A 27078-nucleotide genomic window follows, 5' to 3' on the forward strand; every position below is an offset into this window, starting at 1 on the left:
AGGGGTGGCCGGGTACCCCTGCCCCCGGGCACACTCACTTCCTGTAGCGGATGGCTGGATACTCCTTCAGGGTTTCACACAATGTGGCAATCTGCTCTGCCAGCATCTCCATCTGCTTGTTCTTGTCCAAGGAGCGGTAGTGGCTGAAGCAGTTGTGGAAGGTCTGTGGCCTGTCCAGGGAGTACACCTGGGGGATGGGGGGCAGAGATCAGACCCTGGTGCCTCGCATTCCCCGCACACTCAAGCTAACTTCCCCCCATTACCTCCAGCCCCTGGGCTTCCAGGGAGAGACCATGGGCAGCGGAAAGCAGTCTTCACCCTAGATATGCTCCTCCTGGCCTGACTGCCCCCGAATGATGGCACAGCTCTGACCCTGCTCCCCATGGCGCTAGCCCTGCCAGGCATGCCATCCCCCATCAGAATTCCCTCTCACTTGTTCAGTGGCCAAGACTGGGTTGGTGCCAACTGCTGGCAGCCAGGCCAGCTGTGCTCCATACCGTGCCCCTAAGATGGGCTATTGGACTGGCCAGCCAGGCAGAGCCATAGGAAGCCCCTAGTGAGGGAGATCCCTTTGCCAGAGCCACTCCTGTTGTGGTAGAGGGACAGCGGCCCAGAGATTCATGCACCAGCCTGGGACGAAGACTCCCTGGCTTCAGGTCCTTACTGAGCTGCAGACTCCCAGGTGCCCTCGGGGTGTGTCTCTGCCCTGGAGAAGTCAATGTTGGGGGAGGGGGCTTGGCCACGCTTCTAGTCTGGTAAAAGCCCCAGTGTAGCCACGGGCAAACCTGGCATCAACGCGCGCCTGCCGCTGTTGCTTATTTCACTGGCTGAACAGAACGAGCCATGAGGCAAACATGCTTGGACACCAATAAAACAATAATCGGCCCAGGAAGGGTTTGCTGGCGCAACAGGACAGGTGAACCAGCAAAGCCTCCTGATGGATACTCAGCTTGTGTGTGTAGACCAGGCTCATGTCGCTCTGTGCCTCAGTTTCCCCATCAATGCAATGGGGCTGACAACACAGCCCTCCCCTCAGGGGCGTGAGGGGGGAAATCCACTGACGACACAAGGAGGGGATGGGGCGGTTGGGCAAAGGGCAGGCGTGTGGAGTATCGGGCTGTCTTGCAGGCCTGGTATAAACCATCAGTCAGAGCTGGTAAAGCCGGGGAGGCAGGGCCCTCCTCCCCCAGACATCTAAGCCAGCGATTCCCCGTCTCACAGGGTGTGAGCAGCCACGGTGAGTCCCTGCTGCCCTGGGCTGGCATCAAACCCAGGGCCCTAGAGGGGAAAGGTTCCCCCGAGCCACGTGGAACACTAAGGGTGGGGTGTCGTATGTCGCCGTCTGCCCCCCGGCCCTGATCCCCACAAAGCCCTCACCTGGCTCTCGTAGGGCAGGGGCAGGGGCAGGCTGGGGTGTCGTACCTCACTGCCTGCCCCCCCCAGTCCCGCTCCCTCCAACCCGGCCACCCCTCACCTGGCTCTCGTAGGGCAGGAAGGCCACGTTGATCTCCTTGAGGGTTTTGATGGCCTTGATGATCCGTGACTTGCTCAGCTCGTTGAACAGAGGCTCAGGACAGGCTGTAAGGAAAAGGCAGTGGGTGGGGGTGACAGGCACAGGGCTCAGGATCCCCAGCACAGCTCCAGCCCCACAGACGGGGCCAGGAGTCAATGATGAGTCCAGCCCCCCGGAACCAGAGTCACGCCGGGTTCTCGCCTTCTGCAGCATCAGCAGTGAGGGGGGGCCACAATCTCTCCTATGCAGCCCCTGTCTCCCCCCCCCCCCCTCCCACAGGGGGAAGTGACTGGAGTGTACAACTCAGGGTGATGCACAAGGAGGAACGGGGACTTGGGCTCCCTCTGCCGCTGCAATGGGGAGAAGCAGATGTGACCCTGACACACTGGGTATTCTGGTGGTGTCCCATCCCCCCAGTTGGGACTGATGGAGCAATGCATGCTGGGAATGGTAGCCAGAGGCCACCTCTCTAGGCACACGCCACATGTGTCTGAGAGTCATGCTGGCTGGAGGCAGGCCCGTGGGGGAGAAGGGAAAGGTGGGGTCGTTTGGTCTGGCCTGCTGGGGCTGCATCCCCCTGCTGGAGGGCAGAGCGTAATCGGGGTGCTGTGCACTGGCCTGTAAGCAGAGAGAGCCCCCCCACCCCCAGGCCCCAGTGTGCCGATGGCCAGGCTCCCAGCTGGGGGATCCCCCACCCCGATACTCACTGTCCATGAAGAAGACGTGAGCCGCCTTGTAGGTGAAGGTGGGGGTGCCCCGGAAGTCACTGATCAGAGCCTGCACCGACTGCAAAGGGGGAAGAGGGGGGTTGTCAGCACCAGCGGAGGCCCCTCCCTGCTGCCCGAAGGGCCCAACCCATGCCCAGCCCCTGGGGACTCAGGGCCCAGCATGATGCCATCAGGAGGTGGGCTGGTTTTCACCCCCCTGGCTCTGGACTCCCTCCCCGACTGGAGCAAGTGCCCATGTCCAGGACATCCTCAGGGCCCAGCCACGTCTCTCGCTGGCACACAAGTGTCCGTGCCCGGCCACAGATGGGGCCTGGCATTGGCCTTGAAGCTGTACTAAGTGGGCTCTGACCAGTGCCCAGGGAACAGCCGTCCCAGGCAGCCGCCGTCAGGGCCCGCTCCCTCCCCGGGCGCCACGCTGGGCAACTGCAGCTTGGCCACGCCAGCTAGCCAGGCAGGGTGTTCGGAAGCTGTTCGGACTCCATGACAGGCCATTGTGACAGAATCATAGAATATCAGGGTTGGAAGGGACCTCAGGAGGTCATCTAGTCCAACCCCCTGCTCAAAGCAGGGCCAACCCCAACTAAATCAGCCCAGCCAGAGCTTTGTCAAGCCTGACCTTAAAAACCTCTAAGGATGGAGATTCTACCACCTCCCTAGGTAACCCATTCCAGTGCTTTACCACCCTCCTAGTGAAATAGTGTTTCCTAATATCCAACCTAGACCTCCCCACTGCTACTTGAGACCATTACTACTTGTTCTGTCATCTGCCACCACTGAGAACAGTCTAGATCCATCCTCTTTGGAACCCCCTTCCAGGTACTTGAAAGCAGCTGTGAGGACTTGGCTGCCCTGTCCAGAGCCCCAGGTCCCGGCTCGCAGTCCTCTCTTACAGTGCCCCCTTCGCGAGCAGCCCAGGCGGGCACTGGGCTTCACCCTGCTCCCCTTCGCGCTACCAGTGCTTCCTGCCCCTGGTCTCCCTCCACTCGCCTCTGGGCTGCAGACACAGGAGCCTCCTCCCCCGCAACCTGAGCCTCTGCCTCAGCGATTCTCCTTCGCTTTCAGTCTCAGCTGAGGTTAGGGTGACCAGATGTCCCGATTTTATAGGGACAGTCCTGATATTTCGGTTTTCTTCTTCTATAGGCTCTTATTACCCCCCAACACCTGTCCCGATTTTTCACACCTGCTATCTGGTCAGCCTAGCTGAGGTTGCCTCTCTCCGCCTGCTGCACCATCCCATCCAACCCCCATGGGACTGCACTGTGGAGAGGTCTGGAGGACAGTCTGTGCCTCACGTGGCAAAGAACACGAAGCCCAGCTCTGGGGAAGCAGCCTCTTGGGGAGCCCCTACTGGCCCCATTCCATCCTGACACTGTGCTGCGCATCCCCCCAGACAGCGCCACCTCCAGGCAGCACGAGGAGCTGCCCCGGGGTCTCCCCTGCTCCCCATCCACCTGCCCCAGGCCCGAGCTCCTACCTTCTCCACAGGGCTGAGCAGGTAGATGGCCTCCAGGCTGGGGATTGGCTCCCGGCGCTTATTAATATCTTCCACGACTAGGAGAGAGCAGACATTAGGCGCGGGTCAATGTGTCCTAGCCACCCAGCCCAGCCGCTCTCCACCGGGATGGGGGGAGGGGAAGCCAAGGGGCACAGGGATGTTTGCTGGTAGCAGGCTGGGGGCAGGGCCGGTGCAACCATTAGGCAAACTAGGCAGCCGCCTAGGGCGGCAAGATTTGAAGGCGCCAAAAAGCGGTGCCCAAATGTCTGGGATGCTCACCCGGCGCTGCGGCTTTGATCAGCTCCGGCCGGCCAGGAAGTGATGTCATTCCTCCTCCGGCCGCCGGGGGCGCTGCCCTGCTCCCTGCTGCTCTGCCCCTGCCCCTGCTCAGCCCCGCCCCGCCCCCACTCCCCTGAGCTCTGCAGCAGGGATGGGGCTGCACTCACCGGCGGGGGGAAGTGCAGGACCCGGCCCCAGCCGCGCCGCCGGGGAGTGGTTCCCCTGCCCCCAAGCCAGCCCAGCCCCCCCCCACGGAAACCTGGGGCGCCCCCTACACCCCCCGAGGCCTCAGGCATCACCCCCCCACCACGGGGGGGGCTGCGTAGGGCCCCAGAATATCTAGGGACGGCCCTGGTACCCACCCCCCTGCCCGCAGCCAGCCCCGCACCCCCCTGCCCGCAGCCAGCCCCGCACCCCGTCTCCAGCCAACCCCGCACCCCGTCTCCAGCCAACCCCGCACCCCCCTGCCCCGCCTGCAGCCAGCCCCACACCCCGTCTCCAGCCAGCCTGCAGGCAGCCCCACACCCCATCTCCAGCCCGTAGCCAGCCCCACACCCCATCTCCAGCCCGTAGCCAGCCCCACACCCTGTCTCCAGCCAGCCCCACACCCCCTGTCTCCAGCCAACCCCTGCCGTACCCCCCTGCCGTGACCGCAGCCAGCCCCACATCCCGCCTCCAGCCAACCCCTGCCGCACCCCCCTGCCCAAAGCCAGCCAGCCCCACACCCTGTCAGGTTATTCATTTATTTTCATTAAATATGTAGACTAAATAATGAAATTAATAAATTTTCAAGCCGAGCGTGTATTAATTCTAATGAACAATGCCATATTATGCAGTATTCATTTTTGAAAGTTTATAATCAATGCTCTGGGGGGAGGGGGAGGGGTGGGGGGCGCAAAGTGGAAGTTTTGCCTAGGGCGCAAAGTATCCTTACACCGGCCCTGGCTGGGGGGGGGGGTCCACAGGCTACAATGCAGCAGCTGCTTTGACGTGGGGCCGTGGGCTGCGATGCTGCCACAGTACAGAGCAGGGAGGGAACATCCCTCTGTACCGTGCTGGGGGCATCCCGCTAGAGTCCTGGCTCAGCTCTGTGCCCCTGAACCCCAGGGCTCCTCCACCCTGGAGCAGGGAGCCAGCATTCCCCCTCCCCAGCCAGGACCCTGCCTGCAGCGTGGGGGAGCAGCAGTGAGGAGTTAACGGGAGTCTGAGAAAAGCGCTGAAGAGGCTCCAGCGGCTGAAAGCGCCGGGCTAAGGGAACTAGACCTGGCTGGGAAGGTACCAAGAACAAGGAGGGCACCTAGGGGGCTGCAAAGGGGGGAAAACTAGATGCAAACGTGAACGTAGACAAGTCAACTCCCCGACTGCGACGTGCATCAGAGGAAGAGGGGAGCCCTGGCGGGTGGGGGCAGAGTCCTGGGAGCAGACGGGAGGGAGGGATGCCGTCCAAGGCCACTCACTCGTGATGCCTTCGGCCAGGATGTCGGACATCTTGCAGCATGACGAGAGGATGCGCATGCTGGGGTGGTCCATGATCAGCACCTAGGGTAGCGAGAGGGGAGCTAGTCACTGCCCTGAACCCAGCCGCCCACCATCATCATCCATGACACAGCCAAGGGAGCAGAGCAACTGCTAACGGCGGAGCCGACGGCTCCCGGCCCAGCCCTTCCACAGCAGAGCGGCAGGGCCGTTACCAAGCCTGCACTTGGCTGAGCTGACCGTGCTAAGGACTGCGTGAGGAGCTACAGGGAGAGCGGCTCCGAGCAGAGTGGCTGGTACAAGATGTAGGAGACGGAGACAAACCTGGGACACCCGGCCATTGGGAACGGTTCTATCCTCCTAGACTGGAGATCAGCCTCTTCGCCCAGGTGACAGGGTGAGTGCAAGAGGCAGGGACAGAACCCAGGAGTCCTAGCTCCCAGTACTCTGCTCTGATCCACCAGATACCTGCTCCCCAGCCCTCGGACAGAACCAGGAGCAGGGCACGGAGAAATGGAACGAGGGGAGTCTCCGTGTTCCCCTAGGAAAGCCCTGTAGGCCATCGGCCCAACATCTCCACCGCCTTCCTGCCGTGCCGAATGAACCCATTGCTCTGTGCAGCCCAGCATCCCACTGCACCAGATCCAGCCACTGGGAAAGCTAGTCCCCTGTGCTCCCTCTGCCGCACCGGCCTAGCCCACTGCTCCACACACCCCAGCCCAGTCCATGCCGGGGGCTCAATAACCTGCCTGCCCAACGGTGCATACTGCCCCCATGCTTGGGGTGGAGGAGGAGCAGGAGAGCACCATGTCCCCACCTCCTCCTCTTCCCACCCAGGCTGGCTCACTAGGCCCTGTTGCCTGATCCAATGTAAGGAGGGGGGGGGGGGGAGGGGGAATTACTGGGCTCGCTGGGCCCAGTAGTCTGATCTGGTGTGTGTGTGCGGGGGAGATATGGTGCTAGCTGGACAAGCTGGGTCTGATCCAGCACAACGGGAAGGCAGACATAGCCAAGCCTAGCTGGGGACGGACGATGGGCTAGACAGAGCAGGGATCTGATCCAGCATGGAAAACCTCAGGTTCCTAATGAATCCCAAGAGGGTGGAGGGGCAGGAGCACGATATAGGGATACAGCATATCCCCAGGGGGACACCAGGCCCGGCCGGCTTACCTTCCATTCTCCTTCCTTCTTCACACTGCGAATGACGCCGCTGAGGATCTCTGCGAGGGAAAGACACGGGGATTAGTGGTGGGGCTCGGACTGGATGGCTGTGCCCTGAGCCAGGACCCACTGGCTGGTGGAAGGACCCCTCGGGAAGTGGCTCAGAGGCTGCTTTCAGACCAGCTAGCGATGTGCTCCTAGCAGAGCCCCCAGTCAGCGATTGTGGTGGGCTGGCAGGCCAGATGGACCATGGCTCTGATTCCCCTTCCTTTCTGCCAGGCTGGATATGAGCGCAGCTGAACTAAGGATCTGGCCCTGTGCAGCAAGAGAACCAATCCTGTCCGGCACCTCTTGAGTGGAGGGGATCCAGGGACCCTCTACTGTGTGTGGGGGACGACAACACGACAAAGACTTTGAATCCTGAGTCCTGCACACAGAACTCCTCCAAGGCATGCTCCGCTCAGAGAACTACCTGCCTGTCTCCTGGGCACCTTCCACGGCCAAGCTAAGCAATTAGATCATCAGCTCTTTGGGCCAAGTACCATCTTTTTGTTGTGCCACCACAATGGTACCCTGACTGGCACTCCTGGGTGCTACCATAATACACCTAATAAATAATGTACAGCACCCAGCACAATGGGGTCCAGGCCCACGACTGGTGCTCCTGGGCACTACCATAATACACCTCTTGAATAATGTACAACGCCTTGCAAAATGGGGCCTTGGTCCAAGACTGGGGCTCCTGGGTGCTACCATAATACATCTGTTTGTTTTGCCCCTACAAAGCGCCTGATTCTGGCTGGTCTCGTAGGGCATGGCTCAGGGCGAGTAGTGGTCAGTTGTAAGTAGTGTCACCTGCAGCCCCTAAGGCCGTTCTCTTTGGCAAAACCCCCTTCCTAAATTCTAACCAATGTCAAAGCCAAGCTAGACTCCTTTCCAAAGCAGCTGGGGCCATCACACTGACCATCCCCCAGGCAGGCTGAACTGCATTCACCAGTTGGTTCCATCCTTCACTTGGGGTTGTGAGTCTCTCCGCATCTGAATCAGGTGAAGCAAGAAATGCAGGCCTGGCTGCAGAATCAGGAGCCGTAACTCCCTGCCTGGGCCTGCTGGAGGACAACATGAGGGACGCCAGACAGAGAGACAGACGGGGCTGCCGAAGGAGAATCTGGGGCCGCTCCCAGCATGTGTCAGTTTCGCTAGGCACCTGCTAACACAAACCTGTTCCCTCCCCTCTCCTTTCCAGGGCATGGGGCGGGGCCTTCTCATCACATGATCAACAAGGGGCGGTGCCATCTGAGTTGCTCTGTCTCCAACACAGCTAGAGCATCCCCAAGGCCTGAGACTCTACAAAGGCGCTGGTCTCCTCCGCTCCAGCTCACAGCGAGCAGCCTCTCCAGGCCCTGCTGGGGCCCCCTGGGAGTTCAGAAGCTGGGCCAAAGACACCCTCGTGTCTCTCTACTCCCTTCCCAGCGGGCACAAGACAAGAGCCTCCTTCCCTGCAGCTGCTGCCTGGATCAGCCCCCTGCATCTCGCCGCTCTCCGCCTGCTTGTTGCTCTTAACTTTCCTGCTGCTATTTTATCTTTGTAGCCATTTAGCCCCGTACAGGAAAGATCCCAGCCTGCTGGTTAGACCCTTCAGCAGCTCCCTTATCCAGGCTTATAATCCTATCTAGGACCCCGAGTCATGGCCCAGGGACCCACTGTGCTTGGCACTGTACATTATTTACTAGGGGTGTCATGGTACAGCCTAGGAGCCCCAGTCACACCAGGCCCTCTTGCACCAGGCGCTGTACAAATACAGAATACAAAGACCTCCCGAGCTCCAAAGAGCTTCCACGTAGAAGCCAAGTGGAGGTTCTGCAGCCACCAGGCTCATTTCCCAGAGGGTCCCAGCGCCGGGAGCACCTTCTTCCTGCAGGATCATGTGCACAGCACACAATGGAGAACAGCAGGGCAGCCAGTGCCCGGCTGGAGGCAGACGAGACATCTCTGGAACAAGAGCTCAGGCTGCCTTTCTGGGACTGTAGAGGGTTTGAGCAAGAGGCACTTACAATGGCCTGGTTTCAGCAAAGGGCATATTGGTTCTGCAGGCAGCCGCCCATCAGAGAAAGCCGGCCCTGTGGTGAGTGACAAGAGCTCAGGACGTGGGAGACCAAGGTTCCATTTCTAGTCTGCCACCGGTCTCCGTGCAATGGGTATAAGAGCCTGGCCATGCCTCAGCACATCACCATTGCGGTAACAGGGGCTGTAAAAGTCCCTGTGATGAACTGGCAGGGTGCTGTGCAGCCACGGATCGGAGCAGATCCCTGCCCTGACAGGCTCACAGCCTAGAGGTGTGAAGGGAGGAGATACAACATACAGGCAAATCACGTCGGTAGCGCCGAGAACAGGTTTATAGCTCTTGGTAATTAACATTGCGCCCTCGCTTGGACTGGGCTATGACCCTGACTGGGTCATAGCCATGTGCTCCTCAGGGGATTTTCAAAGGCTACCTGTGCCTCACAACTGAAGCACTCAGCCTCCCAGTGAGATGGGTGATCCCATTTTAAAGGCAGGTAAACCGAGGCACAGAGTGGTAACAGCTGAGTACCACATCAGCTGATATTGGTGTTACCTGCAGTCTCTAAGGCTGCTGGTTGAGGAGTAGCCAGTATGGCAGTGACAGAGCCTGGGATACGACCTAGGAGTCCTGACTACCAGCCCTCACCCCTGCCCTAACCACTAGCAGTTCTCACATGCATTTCATCGGGCCTCCTCTCTTTGTGTCTGCAGTTGTTCACACCTCCACCCCGCCTCAAGTACATATACCCCCCGCCCCCCCCCCCCGAAGGCAGAGCAGAGAGCAGCAGCTGCACAGAAATAAGAACAGCAATGTGAAAAAATGATATTCATCAACATCACCTTTCACAGCAGACTTAGCACCCCAACACCACCCTTACTTCTGCACTGCTGCTGCCACCCTGGGGCTGACAGCTAGAGCCCCACCGTGTCCCCAGAGAGGGATTGAGACAGGGGGACAGAGCCCGAGCCTGGGTGGGTGGCTGGCCCCTTTGCTGCTGCCTCTCGGGAGTGCACAGCCCTTGTGCATGAGCCCCTGCCACCGGGGGCCGACAGCCAGTGCTCTTGAAAAGCACACAGCTCACGCCTCCCATGACACATCCTCATGCTTCCCTTGGGAGACCTGCCCCATAGTTGGAGAATTGCTGCACTAGAGAATGCTCCTCTCCCACTGTCTTGATTCCTAGCTCTAACCACTAGACCCCACTCCCCTCCCAGAGGCAAGGATAGAACCCAGGAGTCCTGACTCCTAGACCACACTGCCCTCAAACTCTGACAAGCTGTTAAACTTTCCCCGCAGCCAAACCAAAAGCTCTCCATGCGACGCAGCCACGTGCCACTTAGGAGAAGCCTCTTTAGCCAGCGCCGTTGAATGAGTCCTTCCAAATCCGGACCTAAAACCGAATTAACTCAATTGCTGGGACTGAAACCAGATAATCCGCCTTCTTCCTTCCCTGCCTGCAGCTAATCCAGATTTGTGATGTTAAAAATGCAACAACTGGCAGTGGAAAGAAGAGACAGGTGGGAGTGAGTGTAAGGCCAGACGGAACCATCAAATCATCCAGGCCGATGTCCTGTTCGACAGGCCAGAGAACTTCCCCCAGGTCTCCCTGCACTTAGCCAATTACCTGCCTTTGGCTAAAGCCTCTTCCGCAAAGGCTGGCTCTGAAGCCCCCAGAGATGGAGAATCCACCCCTCGCCGGGGGGCAACAATTACCCTCCCACTGCAAAATCGGTGCCTTATTTCCAATCTGATCTGGTCTGGCTCTAACTTCCAGCCAGTGGTTCTTGCTCTGCCTTCCCCGCTACATTGAAAAGCTCGTTAGCACCCAGTATTGTTCTCCCCTGGAAAGGCCTCAGACACTGAAATCAAGTCCCTTCTCCTCCCCGAGGCGCTAAGGAGGCTGAGCTCTAGGCCTCTCCCTGGCTGGCCTTTGCTCCAGCTCTTGGATCAGTTCTGTGGCTCCTCCCTGCACCATCTCCAAGCTGCCCACGGTCTTTTTAAAATGTGCACCCCAGAGCTGGATGCAGCGTGCCAGTCTCGGGCTCTCTGATGTCATAAAATCCACCTCCCTGCTCCTCAGTGGGACCCCTCCACAGGAGGGGCTGGCTGTACAGATCACAGCCTTTCACTTGTGCACGACAGGTTCATTAGGCCAGGTCTACACTACAGCCTTATACTGGGATAACTACGTCCCTCAGGAGTGTGAAAAATCCACACATCCTGCCCTCCCCCGAGTGACGCAGTTAGACCGACCTAGCCTCTGGTGTAGACAGTGCTACGTCGGCGTGAAGGCTTCTCCCGTCAGTATAGCTACCGCCTCTCGTGGATGTGGCTTAACCACGCCGACAGAAGTGTTTTCACTACAGCGCTACCGCGGCACAGCTACCCTGGGGTGGAATGTGCAGAGAAGCCCATAGATGCTGGGGCTTTAAAGAATGCCCGATTCAGCATAAACACCACAGTGAGCTCGGCCTCCAACACACGTGCCCATGCTAGTGTGGGTAGCGAGAAAGGCTCCAAAACCCGGTCTGATCAGTTTGAAAGGCTACAGCCACAGTGCTGGGAGCGTGGGGGAGGCCAGGCACTGGAGAAGGGGCAGGCCGGGCTAAGCAACCAGCAGCAGCACGTGCAAATCACGTCCCTGGAAGAACGGAGCCAGCTAGCGACATTGGAGCAGCAGGGTGGGGGAAGGGCAGCTCAGAAAGCAGGGGGCACCTCTGCCAACATTCAGGGGACAAAAGCAAGTGAGGGTAATTCCGCTGGGCTCTTGGCGCATCTAATGCCATGGCAGGGAGGTTGCTCTGAGTGGGGCAGGACCAACGTGGCAGTAAGAGCTTGGTGCCCTCCGCACCTACACTGCGCTTCTCCAATTGCTGCCAGGTGGGGGAGATCTTCCAGCCCAAGTGCTTCAAATGGGGCTGCAGGAAGTGTCCGTCCACAACATGTCACATTGCCAAAGAAGCTGAAACATCTGGACCTCTGGCCACGTGGCCCAGCGCCCGCAGCCCAAGTCATCACGGAGCAGCCAGAAGCCGCAGTCAGGGCCCTACTGCAGGGTCCCGACCCTGGGAGATCATGCTGCAGACAGAGACGCTGCAGGACATCAGAGGCGAAGGAGCCCCGGAGGAGGAGCCCAGCTCCCCCCACGGCTGGAGGTGGGGGGCTGGGGGGGGAGACACGGAGCCCTGGCCCAGGCTTGCCACAGCTAAACCACCCTGCAAGCTCCCCAATTGGGGCCTTGCTGCTCGAGCTGCGACACGGAGGTTAACCCAGCCCAGAAGTAGCCGCCCCAATGAAGGAAGGTGTCAGGACATAGGTACGGATGGAGTAACACTGCCAAGGGCTAACAAGTGTTAACAGAGTGAGCCTCACCCCCCCCCCCCGATGGTGGGCATTATCCCCATTGCAGAGTGAGGAAACTGAGGCCTGGGGAGCAGAAGTCCTTTCCCCAAGGTTAGACAGTGAGTCCATGGCAAAGCTGGGAATAGGACCCAATAGCCCCGAGCCCCTGACCTGTGCTCTCACTCTCACTCCTGGCAGCGGGTGTGCGGGAGCGCACTGCCCACCACACTACGTTTCCCTGTAACTCAAGCCACGTCTCTCCCTACCCCACCCCTAGCCCATCAGGACTTGGCTGCTCGGCCCTAATGAGGCTCTAGGGGCTATTCTGCACCAGGACGCACTGGCCTCCCTGCTGCTTTCCTGCAGTTCCTTTACACCGGGGCACACAGGCGCCCCGTTCACCGGGGCACGTGGGGCTCTAGTGCAAGGTAAGGGGCTGGCAGCACAGACTGGATCCAGACATGGCAAAGGCAGACAAGAAACTTGCTTTCTTCACACAATTCTGCTCAGGCATTTTGACCCTGAACTGCAGCTACAGCCCCCGACGCCAGCCCTGGGCTGCCCCCACCAGCTGTGCCAGTGCCCCTCACTCCTGACTGGAGCCCCTGCTACCCCAGCCCTGGGCTCCCCCCCACTCCCAGCTCCGCCAGTGCCCCTCACTCCTGTCCGCAGCCCCCTGCTACCCCAGCCCTGGGCTCCCCCCCACTCCCAGCTCCACCAGTGCCCCTCACTCCTGTCCGCAGCCCCCTGCTACCCCAGCCCTGGGCTCCCCCCCACTCCCAGCTCCACCAGTGCCCCTCACTCCTGTCCGCAGCCCCCTGCTACCCCAGCCCTGGGCTCCCCCCCACTCCCAGCTCCACCAGTGCCCCTCACTCCTGTCCGCAGCCCCCTGCTACCTCAGCCCTGGGCGCCCCCCCGTTCCCAGCTCCGCCAGTGCCCCTCACTCCTGTCCGCAGCCCCCTGCTACCTCAGCCCTGGGCTCCCCCCCGCTCCCAACTCCGCCAGTGCCCCTCACTCCTGACCTGCAGCCCCCTGCTACCCCAGCCCTGGGCTCCCCCCCACTCCCAGCTCCACCAGTGCCCCTCACTCCTGACCTGCAGCCCCCTGCTATTCCTCTTCAGAGACCCCCCCCCCCCTTTGAACCAGGACAGTATGGCCCACCCCAAGTATTCAAAAGTCACGTGTCAGGCCCTCCTAATTGTGCAATTTACTGAGGAGAAGCTAAGAGAAGAGCTAAGGGTTATTAGCACCACTGGCCGTCTTGAACTGTGGGCCACTTTTGCTCTGTCCCAGTTCTGGGGGCAACCTTGGAACTGAATCCACTTTCCAAGGGTCTTTTTAAACCCCAGGTCTGTGGTCTGGATTTAGGTCCTGTCCACTGCAGCCTGTGCTGGAGATTCAGCCGTGGGTTGGGCTTCTGAAGTAACACAGCCCTCACAGCAGGTCAGGGTGTTGCCAGAAGACAAGGACTAACACATAGCAACGAACACCTCAGAGTCCAGCACGCACAAGGCAACGGAGGCCAAGCCAAGGAGCAGCAGCCACCCCTGGCCTGGGCTTCCGGCCTGTCCCGCTTGAGGACATGAGCAGACTGGGTTTGCTCTCCTTAATATCCAAGCAGGCCCACAGCAGAGGCAGCCTCAGTGCTGGAGCCATCACCGCTCGCAGGGCTGGCCTGGGGGCTGTGGCTATAGAACTGCATCCATCCAGGGAACAAATTATCTTTGCAGCACAACCCACGTTTCTATTGGCAAGTCACTTCCTGCGCAGGGGTGACTCGCGGCCGGGCAGAGCAGAGATAAAGGCAGCTAGGCAACCGCCTAGGGCCGTGGTTTCCAGAGTTGTGTGAAGCTAAGATCTAACAAGCTGCCCCCTGGCTCTGCAACCATGCCAGGCCTCTGGGGAAGGGCCCAGGGAGGGGGCAGATGGATCAGCCCTGTAAGCCCAGGCACGTCAGCCTCTTGCCGATCAGCAACTGGTTGCTGCAGCACTGAGGTGGTGGGAGAAAGGTCACAGAACAGACCCAGACCAATAGCAGGGGGCAGCACCACTAGGCAGAGGAGAGGGGCCAGCAGTTGCATGCTCCATGGACAGGCTCCTGGAGTGTCCCAGAGCTGCAACCTCTATACACATACACATACACACACACGATAGCAGGGGCCATGCTCAGTGCTCCTGTGGAATCCAGATGGACTTCCCGGAACCCTGATGCTACCTAGCAGGAGCCAGAGACCAGTGAGGCCCATTCCCTTCCCTGTGTTTTCAGCTCAGCCTGAATCCCTCAGCACAAGAGTGGAGAGCAGGGCAGGGGGGTTCGCTCAGAGAATGTCTCACCCAGCCCCTGCGAAGGAGGTACAACCCATTCTTCCAGATAGGGAAACTGAGGCAGGGGATGGGGACTCACTGAGGTCACACAGCGATGCAGTGTAACCATTCTGGCTATACTCAGGCATCCACCGAGACCATTTGCTGCCCCCCCCCACACACACACAAACACACACCATGCTCCCCAAATCTCCAGGGAGCTCCCAAGAGATGGTGCTGTCAGTGGGAAGACAGAACTCACTAATAACTATTAGCCTAGATTGAGTGATTGCTGGCCAGTCCTGCCCCTCCGAGCCAGCCAGGCCCCCACCGCCCGCTAAAAGCAGATGTGCTCTCAGACCCTCCTCAAGATGGGCATGGGACTGGCACAATCCTCGTCACAGCCCGGAGGGGACACATGAAAACAGGGACTTAACCACGAGCTCTAGGTAATGACCACCCTGCCGGAAGTCGCCACCACGATGCAGAGAGCTCAGCTTCTAATTCCCTTTGGCCCCCATGCTCCTGAGAGAAGCCCTTGAATACACACAATCATTTGCTATCCTCCCACGTCCCTGTCTATAGCCACTAAGATCCCTGAGTGCAGTCTCTGCATGGTTAAAATGCGGCCACCGCTGGGGAGAAGAGCAGCCGCCAGCTAGCTGCGCAGTATGACAGCGCAGGAAGGAGAGATTTCGGGAGGGCACACTGCTGCTGGTCTCTAGAGTGTCGCCCTGAGGCTGTCGGCTGAACGGGTTCATTCTCAGCGAGGCCCTGGAGCACCTGGCACTTGGGGCATGCCAAATGCTGGTGCCAAGGCCAGAACACACGTCATGCTGCGCAGATGCTGTGTACAGAAGAGTGAAGCTGCTAATGCATTAATGGCCTTGGCACAGGACTGGGCCAGGGGATTAGAAACCAGCCCCACTGCTCCTTCCAGCGGCCCCATCATCTGCCAGGAACACCCTTGCTCACCTAGGCCTGTACCTGCTGCCGAGAATCTGGTGCCTCGGCCTCACCAAAGCACGTCCCCATCATCTAGCCTGACCCCCCTGGGTCTCTCGCTGACCACTCACAGCTGGAGTGGACGCCCCTGGGCTGTGACACCCAGAGGGCGGCTAAGGAGTGGCCGAGATCCTCTGGCTGGACTCATGGCCAACCTGCCCTTCTCCATACGATGGAGCCGGCACAGTGAATCCACTTTCTGCAGCCTCAGTCAGTTGCAGCGGAAGGTCGTGGAGTGCCAGCCCTGGAGGCTGCTATCCACTAAGCAGGTGTAGCATGGCCAATGCCCTCAGCCCACCCAGCTGCGGTGCCTCCACCCTCCCTTCGAGGGGCATTCAGGCCAAGAGCGGACCGGATCCCAACCGGGCTGCTAACCAGAGGCTGTTCCCGATGCAGGTGCCTGTCTGAGAGCCACTGAACTGCACCCGCTAATGCATTCCCCCAGGCCAGCCAAGAGCCTTGGGCAGGGAAAGCTCCCAGGCACTGCCACCCCTGCCTGGGTTCAGACTCCTCTCCGCAGCTCTCTGCCTCCCGTCCCACTGCCCTGGGCAAGCCGGGCCCCCAGCTCACAGAGACCAGCATGACCAGGAGGGGCAAACAGCTTAAAAGCACTTAGTGACCACAGAGCCTAAGTCATTTAGGAGCCTCCACCCATGGGATTTAGGTTCCTAAATCACTTGTGGCATTTTGAAGATTTGTAACCAACATCCTGATTCGCAATCAGGAACGTCACAGTTACGGACACAGAGTTTCTTGCCACCAACAGCATCTCCTGGATTAGCTCCTAACGCCCTGTCCATTCTGCGTGGACACCGGAAGTCCCAGAGGCCCCGCCTCCATTTTGCCCCTCCCCCAATGCCCCACCTCTTCCCACCCCACCCTTCCCCAAGGCCCCTGCCCTCCCTCCGGCCTCTGCCCCAGCCACCAAATAGCTGATTGGCAGTGCTGCTGAGCAGCTGTGGCTGGTGAGTGCTGAGCTCCCACTGTATTTTTTTGTGTGTGTGCTCGAGTCCTGGAGCACCCACGGTATGGGCGCCTATGCAGGAGTACCGGTAGCAATCTCCCCTCCTTGCACTGCGCTGGCTGTTGCTCTCCACCCCAGAGGTGGCTGCATTTCAGCGAGGCTGGGATGCATGGAGTCCCTGACGCACCGTGGCACCCTGGGAGATGGCAGGTGCTGCGGACAGGCGCGATTCACCGAACAACGACCATAACCCTGCCATCCCCTAGCAGGGCGCCATGCGGCACGCCGCCACGAGCCAGCACTGGAACACCAAGCAGCCGAGAGCGGCACGCCCAGCCCAGGGGGCTCCCGTGGCATGTGGAGAGATTCGTATTGCTAACCCATTCGCCTAGAGCTGGGGGGGAACCCATGCTTCTGGTGCCCTGGGCACAAGTGTAGTGTCAACAAACCAAAGTGCCGCTGCTCCTGGAGAACAGGCGGCTCTCGGGGCTGTCTGGATCCGCTGCTGGGTGGCGCCGAGTGAGCTGGGTGGCACCGAGGCTTGTGGGGGGGGGTGTCGTGGGCACTAGTGCTGGCGAAAGGGGCTCTGCGGACAGTGCTGAGACCGAGGTCTCCATCTCCCCGCAGCACAGATATGGCATAGGCAGCGACAAGGGAACACGCGTACACACATGCACACAGCGCCCTGCTGTGCCCCAGCCTGGACCTGGCAGGGGAGTGGAGTTCGCTCTCGTAGCCCACTCACTCATGGCCTCTCTGCTGAGCAACCAGCTGTGGGGTTAATCGAGTCGAGGTCCGGGGCTCGGTCCTTCTCTCCAAGGCGCTCCATAGCCTCAGCCCAGGATGCCTAACACAGGGGGACCATGGTCGACAGCTCTGCTTGTCAGGCCCCAGGGCACTTTCAGCCATGAGGGTGAAGCTGTGCAAGAGACAAGGCTTCCCTAGGGGCCAGTTCCAGGCAGTGGAACTACCCGCCACATGAGCTAAAGACCATCCCAAACCTCCCCATTTCCTGCTCCAAGTGCCAGGTGCTCTCCTCCAACTGGCCTTCTCTGATATAAACACAGAGCAGTGTGGACAGTTAAACAACAAAGCAAACCCCTCCACAGCACACACAATTCTCCCCAGAGGAAGAGGATGAAAGAATGAACCTCATGAGACAGAGGTTAGTCATGGAGCTTAGTGAACAACTGGGAGGCGTGGAAATACTGCAGGGATGGGAACAGAACATGCCGCATGACACCCTCTCCACTGTGTGGGGGCCTGAGCCCCAGCAAACTCATCTCCTAGCAGATGGAATGACAGGCTCTGCACAGCCCAGCTCAGAGATTGCTCTGGGGCACGGGAAAATGCTAAGGAGACAAAGCAGCAGGAGGAAATAGCCAATCAGAAGGAGGAACAGGGTTCGCATCAGATCCAGAACTTCCCACTCAGATCCAGCAGGCCGCAAAGCAGCCCCCAGAGGGATGAGCACCAGCCTGGGAGTCCGGACTCCTGGGTTCTGTTCTAGTCCCAGCTCTCTCTTAGGTGCCTACATGGCCCCCATCGCTCTGGGATCAAACACACGGGCTGTCGCTGCCCGAGGCCGAGATGGAAATGAGACCTGCGCGTCGGTTATGGGACCAAGCCCTGCACACGTGCCTAGGGAGCAACGATGTGCTGGCCCCATGGCACCTGCCAGGGACTCTTCTGCTAAACTGTGGCCTTTACAAACGACGACATGTGTCAGGAGCGAAGCAGCATCACGCAGCTCATGACGGGGGAATCCTGGTTATCATATCTGACCCGGGTTGTTCTGCACGGGAACCCCTCTGCCCTCACAGCATGGGCAGGATCACTACAGAGAGTCTCCTACCAGGCAGCTATTAGTAGTTTTACGGAAGCCCCCACTTCAGATGGAGGGTCCAGCTGCACTAGGTGCCCTACCTACACACAATGAGACAGTGCCACCCCAAAGAGATCACAGTCCCAACAGCCAAAGGGCAGGAGAGGAAACTAAGGTGCAAAGCAAGGAAGGGACTTGCCCAGGGTCACAGGGCAGGTTGGTGGCAAAGCCAGAAATAGAACCCAGATGTTCTGAGCACCACTCAGCTGGAATACAGGATGGACCCAACAATTAACGCAGGCAGAGTTATCATAGGACAGCGTCTCCTCGTGCTAGCACAGGCTGGCTCCAGTGAGCAGCTCTAATGGGAGGAACAACTTGCCCCTGTCCTGGTCAGGGGCTCGAGTTCGAATTGCACCTTCATCATCTCTAAAGCAGCCACCTTCGTCCCTTCATGGGGCCTTCTGGGAAATCAACCGAGCAGTGTGTGCAAGAGGGTCCCCTGCACCAAGCGAGCAGGCAGGCGACGTGCCCACATCGTCCTTAGCGGCCACATCAATAATCAGGGAAAAACAACAGCCTGCTGCTCGAACTCCAGAGCACCGTTCTCTCAGCTCCAGCCTTAATCACCAGGCTGGCCAGGCTCTGCGGGAAGGGAAGCCAAGGCTTAGGTCCCTTGGCAGCACTCAGGAGAGCAGCTGTTCTCTGATCTCAATAGCTTTGCTCCACTCCCGAAGGCACGTTAAAGGAGCACAGGCAGCTGGCTTGGCATGCAGCTGGCACATCATTTCTAAATCCAAGTGCTGTTTACGTGAGAGACTTGCTGAACTAACTGCAACATTCTGCACCCCTCCTCCCTGGAGCTATCAGCCTCCCTGAACTGCTGCCCTTCTGTAAGCATCCCCCCACACCAGCCTTGCCAAGGCACTATTGCACTGGAGATGGGACGGGAGCATTAGGTCACAGGGCCCCTGTGAGCTGCGTGATGCAGGCTCTGCCTACCCTGCTGATCTGAAGGCATCCTAATGGCAGCACTGATAGCGGGAGTATACGAGTGTAGCCAGCAGCTGCATTTCTCCTGCTCAGGGCAGGTCTGTGCAGCACTGTGGTGAAATGTCAGTGGCCAACCTATACTAGCACCCTCTCCAGCGGGACATGTTCAGGAAATTGCCAGTACAGCGTGACCTAGTGTATACAGCGCCTGACTGGGACTTGGGAGATCCAGGTTCTAGTCCAGCTCCTCTGTTGGCCTGGTGGGTGACCTTGTGCAACCCCTCTCTGTGCCTCAGTTTCCCCCATCTGTAAAATAGGGATAATGATACTGGTCTCTATTATCACAGCCAGGGCCTGATCAATGTCTAAGGCAGAGCCTGAAACCCCTGTTCCTCCAGCAGGGGAGGGGACACTTTCCCTAGAAAACCTGGGACCTGAACCATGAATTTCTGTAGCCTTGCATGTTGTGCTTTCACAGTGATAAAGATGTCCCATCCCAAACACTGATCCTGAGGCAGTGCCATCTTCCTGAGTCTGCAGAGACAGCTCTTAACAGCTGCTCAGGGCTTTGCTACATTGTAGGTGGATTCCAGTTTCACCGCTGCTATTAGGCAGCCTGTGGGAATCAGGGAGACCATCACAGACCCGGTCAGTTTCACACCCCTGCACCCAGGGCTGTTTCCAGGGGAGGACAGATGCAGCAGAGCCCTCTGAACATTCCCTCTGCCTCCCAGCAGCTGTGGAGCAGGAGACTGGATCTTCAAACGTATCAGCCGCTGATCTGCCAGGCTTCCACATAAATCCTAGCACCCTCCCTCTTCCAGGGCAGCAGTGGGGCTGGGCTTCCCTCTAGGGCACTGTCTCTGGGCCTCACCCTCCCACTAATGACGCTATCCCATCAAAGCAGGGCCAGGGGAACGGGAGTTTACAAAGGTACCCATCCGAAACACTAGGCAGCTTGGCGGAGTGAGACCCAGAACTGTCTCTTGTTTCTCCCTCGCTCACTAGCAGCTCAGAATGTTGTGCACAAGGGACTGGCGGGCACTGCAATCCCCTCCCACCTGTGCCACAACAGGTATAATTGAACAATTTCCACCTCCAGTAACTAGCCCAATCTAACAGCTCTCTGCCGGCTGCTGGAGCGCAGCTCCCTTTGTCCTCTGAGCAGACCCTTCTCAGCTCTCATTCTGACTGCAACGTACATAATGATCTCCCCAGCTCTGTCCTGGGGAGCGAGCCGGTGAACAGCCATCGGCATCAGCCCTTAGTGATACCACAGGCCAGCTCCACCTCACGCGCCTTTGTTCTATTCAGGCTCTTATCCCACCCTCATCACCACAGCACCTGCATGAGCTGCAACTAACAACTGTCACGTGTGGTTCGTTCTCTCCCTCCCTCCCCAGGAGAGAACTGGGTGTACCAAGGAGGGATTTGTTTTGGTAGGGTTCTGCTCTGTGTTTATATTGGAGACCACCAATCGGAGGACGGTGCCTGGCACTTGGAGCACAAGGCAGGGAGGTTTGGGATAGTCCCTAGTTCACGTGGCAGGCAGTTCCCCAGTGTGGGACCAGCCCCCGAGGAAATTCCATCAGTGTCATTTGGTTAGCTCTCCTCTGGCAGTTTGCCAAGAGCCCCCTTGCACCTGGGTCCCAGAAAACTGCCTGTGGCATTCCCAGAGTGCCCACACCAAGGCTAGCTGCAGACAGAAAGAAAGAACTTGCCCACTCTTGCTCTGCAATGTGCTGCCTCTGCACACACAGCACTGGCCTCCTGCCACAGCATCACGCTGGTAGCATGTCATCATCATCATCATCATGTTCCTATTATGCCTCTGGCATTTAGGGCAGTGACCAAGCTCCTTCAGACTCCTGTCTGTTTCTGGCAAGTCTTTCAATGGTTCCCCAGCTGTGCCCCAGGTTTTTCAGCTCAGCTTCCACAGCGCTTTGCATGTTGTTTTCGGGCGGCCTCGTTTTCGCTTGCCTTCAGGTGTCCATCTTATTGCTACTCTGGTGATGGAATCAGTTTCCATCCGAAGCACATGACCGATCCATCTCCAACACCTCCTGGCAGTGATGGTGCTCAGATCCTCTTGGCTGCTCTGTGTCACCAGATCTTGGTATGAGATTGTTCTGGGACAAAAGATACAGAGGATTTTTCTGAGGCAGGTTGTATGGAATGAACACAGTTTGGACATGTCATACTTTCTCATTCCCCAGCATTTTGAGTAGGGGGGTGGACTAGATGACCTCCTGAGGTCCCTTCCAACTCTGACATTCTATGATTTTGCACTATAAAGTAGTGTTGAAAGTACGCAGCTCTGATAAATCTTGAGGTTGGTGTTGGTGTTGTATTTTGACGATTTCCAGACTGTATTTAAGCTCCTGAAGGTGTTCCTGGCTTTACTGATTTTGTTCCATATGTCTTGGCTTGTTCCACCATCCTGGCTGATGGTGCTGCCCAAGTACGTGAATGCTTCTATGACTGGTGAGAATATAATCCTCTATCCATACTGGTGATGGTGAGGCAATATTAAAGGTCAGGATATCTGTCCTATTGCGACTGATTTTCAGTCCAATTTGCTGGCTGAACGTGTTGAGTAGAGTTGTTTTTTCTTGTATATGGTGTTGGGTATGTTATAGGAGAGCAACATCATCTGTGAAGTCCAGGTCTTCAAGGGATGAGACGAGAGTCCATTTAATGCCTCTTGGCACATCTTCTGTTGTACATCGCATTACCCAGTCGATGGCAATGACACACCCCTGACATACTCCTGTTTTGACTTCAAAACTGAGGTCGTTGTGATCAACACTGCATGTAAAGTTGAAATAGAAGTTTTTGATGACAATTATACAGAAAGGAATTCCATATGCCCGCAGAATGCGCAATAGGCTGTGTGACGCAGCACTCCATGTGTTATGGAAATATGCTTATGAACGTGAATATGATGTAACTGGAACATGGTTTATGCAAAAGGTCTCTAAGGTATCAAAGGTTATAACCTACTGAATATATTGCTCCTATTTGTATGCATGTATCATTCTTGTATCTGAAGCTAAAAATATGAAGTAAAACTCTGAGGTCCTATTGTAATTATGCAAAGTGTGGGCCATTAATGGTGGTTTAGAATCTTGATGGCTCCCATTGACTGGGACAATTGATTGTAAATGGTTTATTTACCAGAAAACCTTCCTGTGTACTCGTGGGCCAACCCAGGAAGAATGGAAACTAGGGGGTCTTACAGTGACATGTGACCATCTCACATGATACCGGAATCCATCTTAATCCTTGTACTTTTCCAATGATGAGGCGGGGCTGGGGACAAGCACAGACAAAAGATTCCTGGCTTGTGCCAAAGTTATAAAAAGGGGGTGGAGCAGGACAAAGGGGGTGCCAGTCATGAGAAAAATCCCTGCTTACCACCTGAAATGTCTGCTGGATCTAACAAAGACTGTACCAGGGGAAAGGACTGGGCCCAGACTAGGAAGGAGTCTAGTCTGGGAAAGCAGCTTATTGGAACATCTTTGAGGGTGAGATATGACCTGTATTCAGTTTCTTAATGTATTAGGCTTAGAGTTGTGTGTTTTGTTTTATTTTATTTTGCTTTATGACTTACTTAGTTCTGGCTGTTGTTATTGAAACCACTTAAATCCTACTTCTTATACTTAATAAAATCACTTTTGTTTATTAATAAACCCAGAGTAAGTGATTAATACCTGGGGGAGCAAATAGCTGTGCATCTCTCTATCAGTGTTACAGAGGGCGAACAATTTACAAATTTACCCCGTACATGCTTTATACAGAGTAAAATGGATTTATTTGGGGGTCTGGATCCCACTGGGAGCTGGGTGTCTGGGTGCTGGAGACAGGTAACCTGCTGAGCTGTTTTTAGTTAAAATCTTCAGCTTTGGGGGTGTGGCCCAGACCTGGGTCTGTGTTGCAGCAGGCTAGCGTGTCTGGCTCAACAAGGCAGGGTTCTGGACTCCCAAGCTAACAGGGAAAACAGGCTCAAAGGTAATTTCAGCACATCAGGTGACAGTCCCAAAGGGATCTCTGTGACCGAACCCATCACAGGCTGGTCCTGGGAATGCTATCAAATGTCTTTTTAAAGTCTATGAAATTGATGTAGAGTTGCTGTTGCCATTCTAGGCACTGTTCTATTATGTTTCATACAGTGAAGATCTGGTCTGTACATCCACGCCCTTTCCGAAAACCAGCTTGCTCTTTTCTGAGAACACGATCAACTGCCTCTGATATACACTGAACTATGATCTTATACAATACTTTGCTTGGCACAGATAAAAGTGTGATACCATGACAGTTATTACAAATCACTGAGCGTATGATGAGATAACTGGCTCTGTGGATATGGGGAAAGCGTTAGATGTGATATATCTTGACTTTAGCTAAGCTTTTTGTATGGTCGCCCACTGTATTCTTGCCAGCAATTTAAAGAAGTATGGATTGGATTGACTATAAGCTGGATAGAAAGCTGGCTAGACTGTTGGGCTCAACAGGTAGTGATCAACGGCTCAATGTCTAGTTGGCAGCCAGTATCAAGCGGCGTGCCCCAGGGGTCAGTCCTGGGGCCGGTTTTGTTCAACATCTTTATTAATTATCTGGATGATGGGATGAATTGCACCCTCAGCAAGTTCGCAGATGACACGAGGCTCGGGGGGAGAGGTACATATGCTGGTTGAAGCCACACCTGGAGTATTATGTCCAGTTTTGGTCCCCCCACTACAGAAGGGATGTGGACAAATTAGAGAGAATCCAGTGGAGGGCAACAAAAATGATTAGGGGGCTGGGGCACATGACTTATGAGGAGAGGCTGAGGGAACTGCGGTTATTTAGTCTGCAGAAGAAAAGAGTGAGGGGGGATTTGATAGCAGCCTTCAACTACCTGAAGGGGGGTTCCAAAGAGGATGGAGCTCGGCTGTTCTCAGTGATGGCAGATGACAGAACAAGGAGCAATGGTCTCAAGTTGCAGTGGCGGAGGTCTAGGTTGGATATTAGGAAAGACTATTTCACTAGGAGGGTGGTGAAGCACTGGAATGGGTTACCTAGGGAGGTGGTGGAATCTCCATCCTTAGAGGTTTTTAAGACCTGGCTTGACAAAGCCCTGTCTGGGATGATTTAGTTGGGGTTGGTCCTGCTTTGAGCAGGGGGTTGGACTAGATGACCTCCTGAGATCCCTTCCAACCCTAATCTTCTATGATTCCTTTCTTTGGTATCTCCACTATAATCCCATTGGTCCACTCATCTGGCACTTTTTCCCTTTCCCAGACGGATGTAAATAGAGAGGCCAGGAGAGATGCTGCTAATTTAGGATTTACCTTGAACAATTCTGCATTCAAGTTATCCTTGCCAGGAGCTTTCCCATTTTTTAAGGTTTTGATGGCTTGAACAGACTCCCAATAGGTGCAATGGGGAGAGAGAACCTAGCTAGCTTGGAGATGGAGCATGATCAGTTTCTGAAGAGGACTGTATGATAGGGCAGCCTGCAATAGCTGGGACTGGACTCATGGAGCCAGGTGGCTCCTGCCTCTCTGATGTTCCTGTGTAATTCGCAAAGGGGGAACTCTCCGGGGTTCTGCTGAGTTTGCTCACAGTGGCTCTCAAAGAGGAGAAGGGGAACTGAGTGAGAGTCTGGAGAGCTCTTTCCACCCAGGCTCAGGGCTTGGCGGAGCCGGGTCTGGTCTGTTTGTATTGTGTCACGACGCAGGATTTGATCTAAGCTCAGATGCTGCCGGTCAGGCTCTGTCTCCAGCTCCAACAGCTCCAGGGAAAGGCAGCCTGGGACTAGCATGCGGTGATTACAGTGCTACAGTCTGGGCTGAGGGGAGTTCAGGTATCTCTGCCTGCCACCCTGCAGAAAGGCAGCAGTGTGCCGTGGGGCCATGGCGTCTAGTTGCTGGGGGGTTGTGGCACCTAGTGAAGCTGGGGTTGTGCTGCTGCCACCAGATAGCCGGAGAAATGGGCTGCCCTCCATGTTAGATGGAGCAGGCTGCAGCCTGGCCTCTCCAGGGCCTGGTGGAAGCTCAGCCGGTTTACTCCTGGCCAGTTTATCCCCATTAGTTCTTGGGCCAACATGGTCCATCAGCTTCACTAGCTCTGCCCGTCCCTGGCATCCATCCCCCCCTAGTGTATTTTGAGAGGGATCCCCCTCTGCCTGCACTGTGCTAAGCTAAACAAGCCAGGCTCCTTCAGTCTCCTCTACTCCTTTGAGCGTCCTAGTAGCCCTTCTCTGCACCTGCTCCAGCTGGAATTTGTCTGCCTGGAACACAGACGACTGGAACTGGACACAATGCTCCAGATGGGGCCTCATCCGTGCCTCGGACAAAGGCATTAGTACTTCCCTATTGCAGCGAGGTTTGAGCTGTGCTGGATCACTCTCTCCTCTCCCTGAGGCTGCCTTGTACTGAACTCAAAGGCTGCTTTATTCAGTCAGTCTAGTGCTAGCCTGGCATCTGACTCGTGCCAATCCTCGAACCTTCCAGCCCGCAACAGAACCCAAGCCCCTGGGGTCTCCCAGCTCCAGCAGTGGCAAGTGCATCAGGCTGTGCTGCGCCTGGCCAAGTGTGCAATGCTTCACTGTGCGGACGAGGGGAACTCCGGCACCGGTCTGCTCACATCCTGTTAAGTGAAGTCACATCATCCTCTGTCAGCGTCTGGCTACAAATGTTCTTCCCTGTGCAGATACCCAGCCCGGGCTCCCCACTCCAGGCTCTAGCGCTGCTAGGAATCCCACAGGCTTGCTGCTTGCTAGCCACAGGAGCACCATTTTCATTGGTTCTGTAGCCACCTGCCATTCGTTGCTCCTTTATTCTCAGCATAACAAGGTGGATCTGGTACGTCAGTAGGGATGGGACAGCACTGATGCCTTTGATATACTGTGATCTCAGTGCCATGGAATGGAAACAGGCCACACACCTGACCCTGCCCTGGATGGGGATTTGGTTTTGCGAACCCATCTCCCTCCAGATTCCTCTAACTCATCTCCTTGCCAGGCTGAGCACTTCCAGTTCTGCAGTCTCGAGCCATGTTTAAGTTCACCCCAAACCATCTCCCATCCCTGCTGCTCTTCTCTGCAGCGGGAAAGGATGAGCCTAGTGTGACAGCACAGTCAGCCAATCCTAGGCCTGGAAGTGCCGATCACACTCTGCATCACAACCCCATACTACTGAAGGGCAGGCCAGGCTATGTCGAACCCAATCACAGGACTGGATGGAACAATCTCTCCAAACTCTCCCTCCATTCCCCTCCTTCCCTTTGCAATCTGGTTCTGATAACAGCTGCTGCAAGCAAACACAGCAGTGTTTGGACGTTATAAAATTTTCCAAAAGGGAACAGACAACTGAAAAAACAAAAGATTTTCCCCCTGCTCTCCAAGAACTGCCAAGCCTTCCCCAACAGAGAGAATGTAAAGTTACAGCCCATTCTTGTTATTCAGGAACCTAAGCTATGTGGATTACTTTGTCTGCTGCTTACTCATTTTTCTCCAGCTGAATTCTGCCTCTCTTAGCAGCCAAAGTCACTGATATACTTAATGTTAATGCTTCTGACTAAGCCCTTCTTTCTTCTACAGTAAAGTAGTTAGAGCAAAACCAAGGAGGACATAACAGCTAACTGCAAATAATCCCCTTTCAGGTAGCCTGGATTTTAAGGTTCTATGTACAACAGGTTAACAGAAGTTATAAGCACGTTAGACATGAGTAGCATGTGTCATCAGATGGCTAAGCGCCCCAGTGAAAGCTGTTACCCATCTAGTAGACTCTAGTAGAACTGGTTACCCATTCATTCAAATATCTTATTTATAACCCTTTCAAAATGGATTCCTAAAACAAAGCGCGACCCATTTCTCCTTAACTGGTTACAAACAAAAAGCAAATTGCACCATGCTTAATTGTTACACTGCACAAGATCAACAT

At 56.4% G+C, this 27078-nt stretch overlaps 1 protein-coding gene across 1 annotated transcript in view; it reads right to left on the reverse strand.

Moving 5' to 3' along the window:
* The window catches only part of LOC123354015 (syntaxin-binding protein 2-like), a 45020-nt gene that overhangs the window by 14695 nt on the left and 3247 nt on the right, over positions 1-27078 (reverse strand). Inside the window, exons 2-7 of the mRNA XM_044995612.1 lie at positions 6662-6711; positions 5473-5554; positions 3716-3792; positions 2221-2299; positions 1475-1578; positions 39-187 (exon numbers count right to left, since the gene is read on the reverse strand). Of these exons, the coding sequence (XP_044851547.1) occupies positions 39-187; positions 1475-1578; positions 2221-2299; positions 3716-3792; positions 5473-5554; positions 6662-6711 (541 nt within the window). The remainder of the gene's footprint in view (positions 1-38; positions 188-1474; positions 1579-2220; positions 2300-3715; positions 3793-5472; positions 5555-6661; positions 6712-27078) is intronic.

This window comes from Mauremys mutica, chromosome 20, assembly GCF_020497125.1.
Source record: "Mauremys mutica isolate MM-2020 ecotype Southern chromosome 20, ASM2049712v1, whole genome shotgun sequence".
Lineage (NCBI taxonomy): Eukaryota > Metazoa > Chordata > Testudines > Geoemydidae > Mauremys > Mauremys mutica.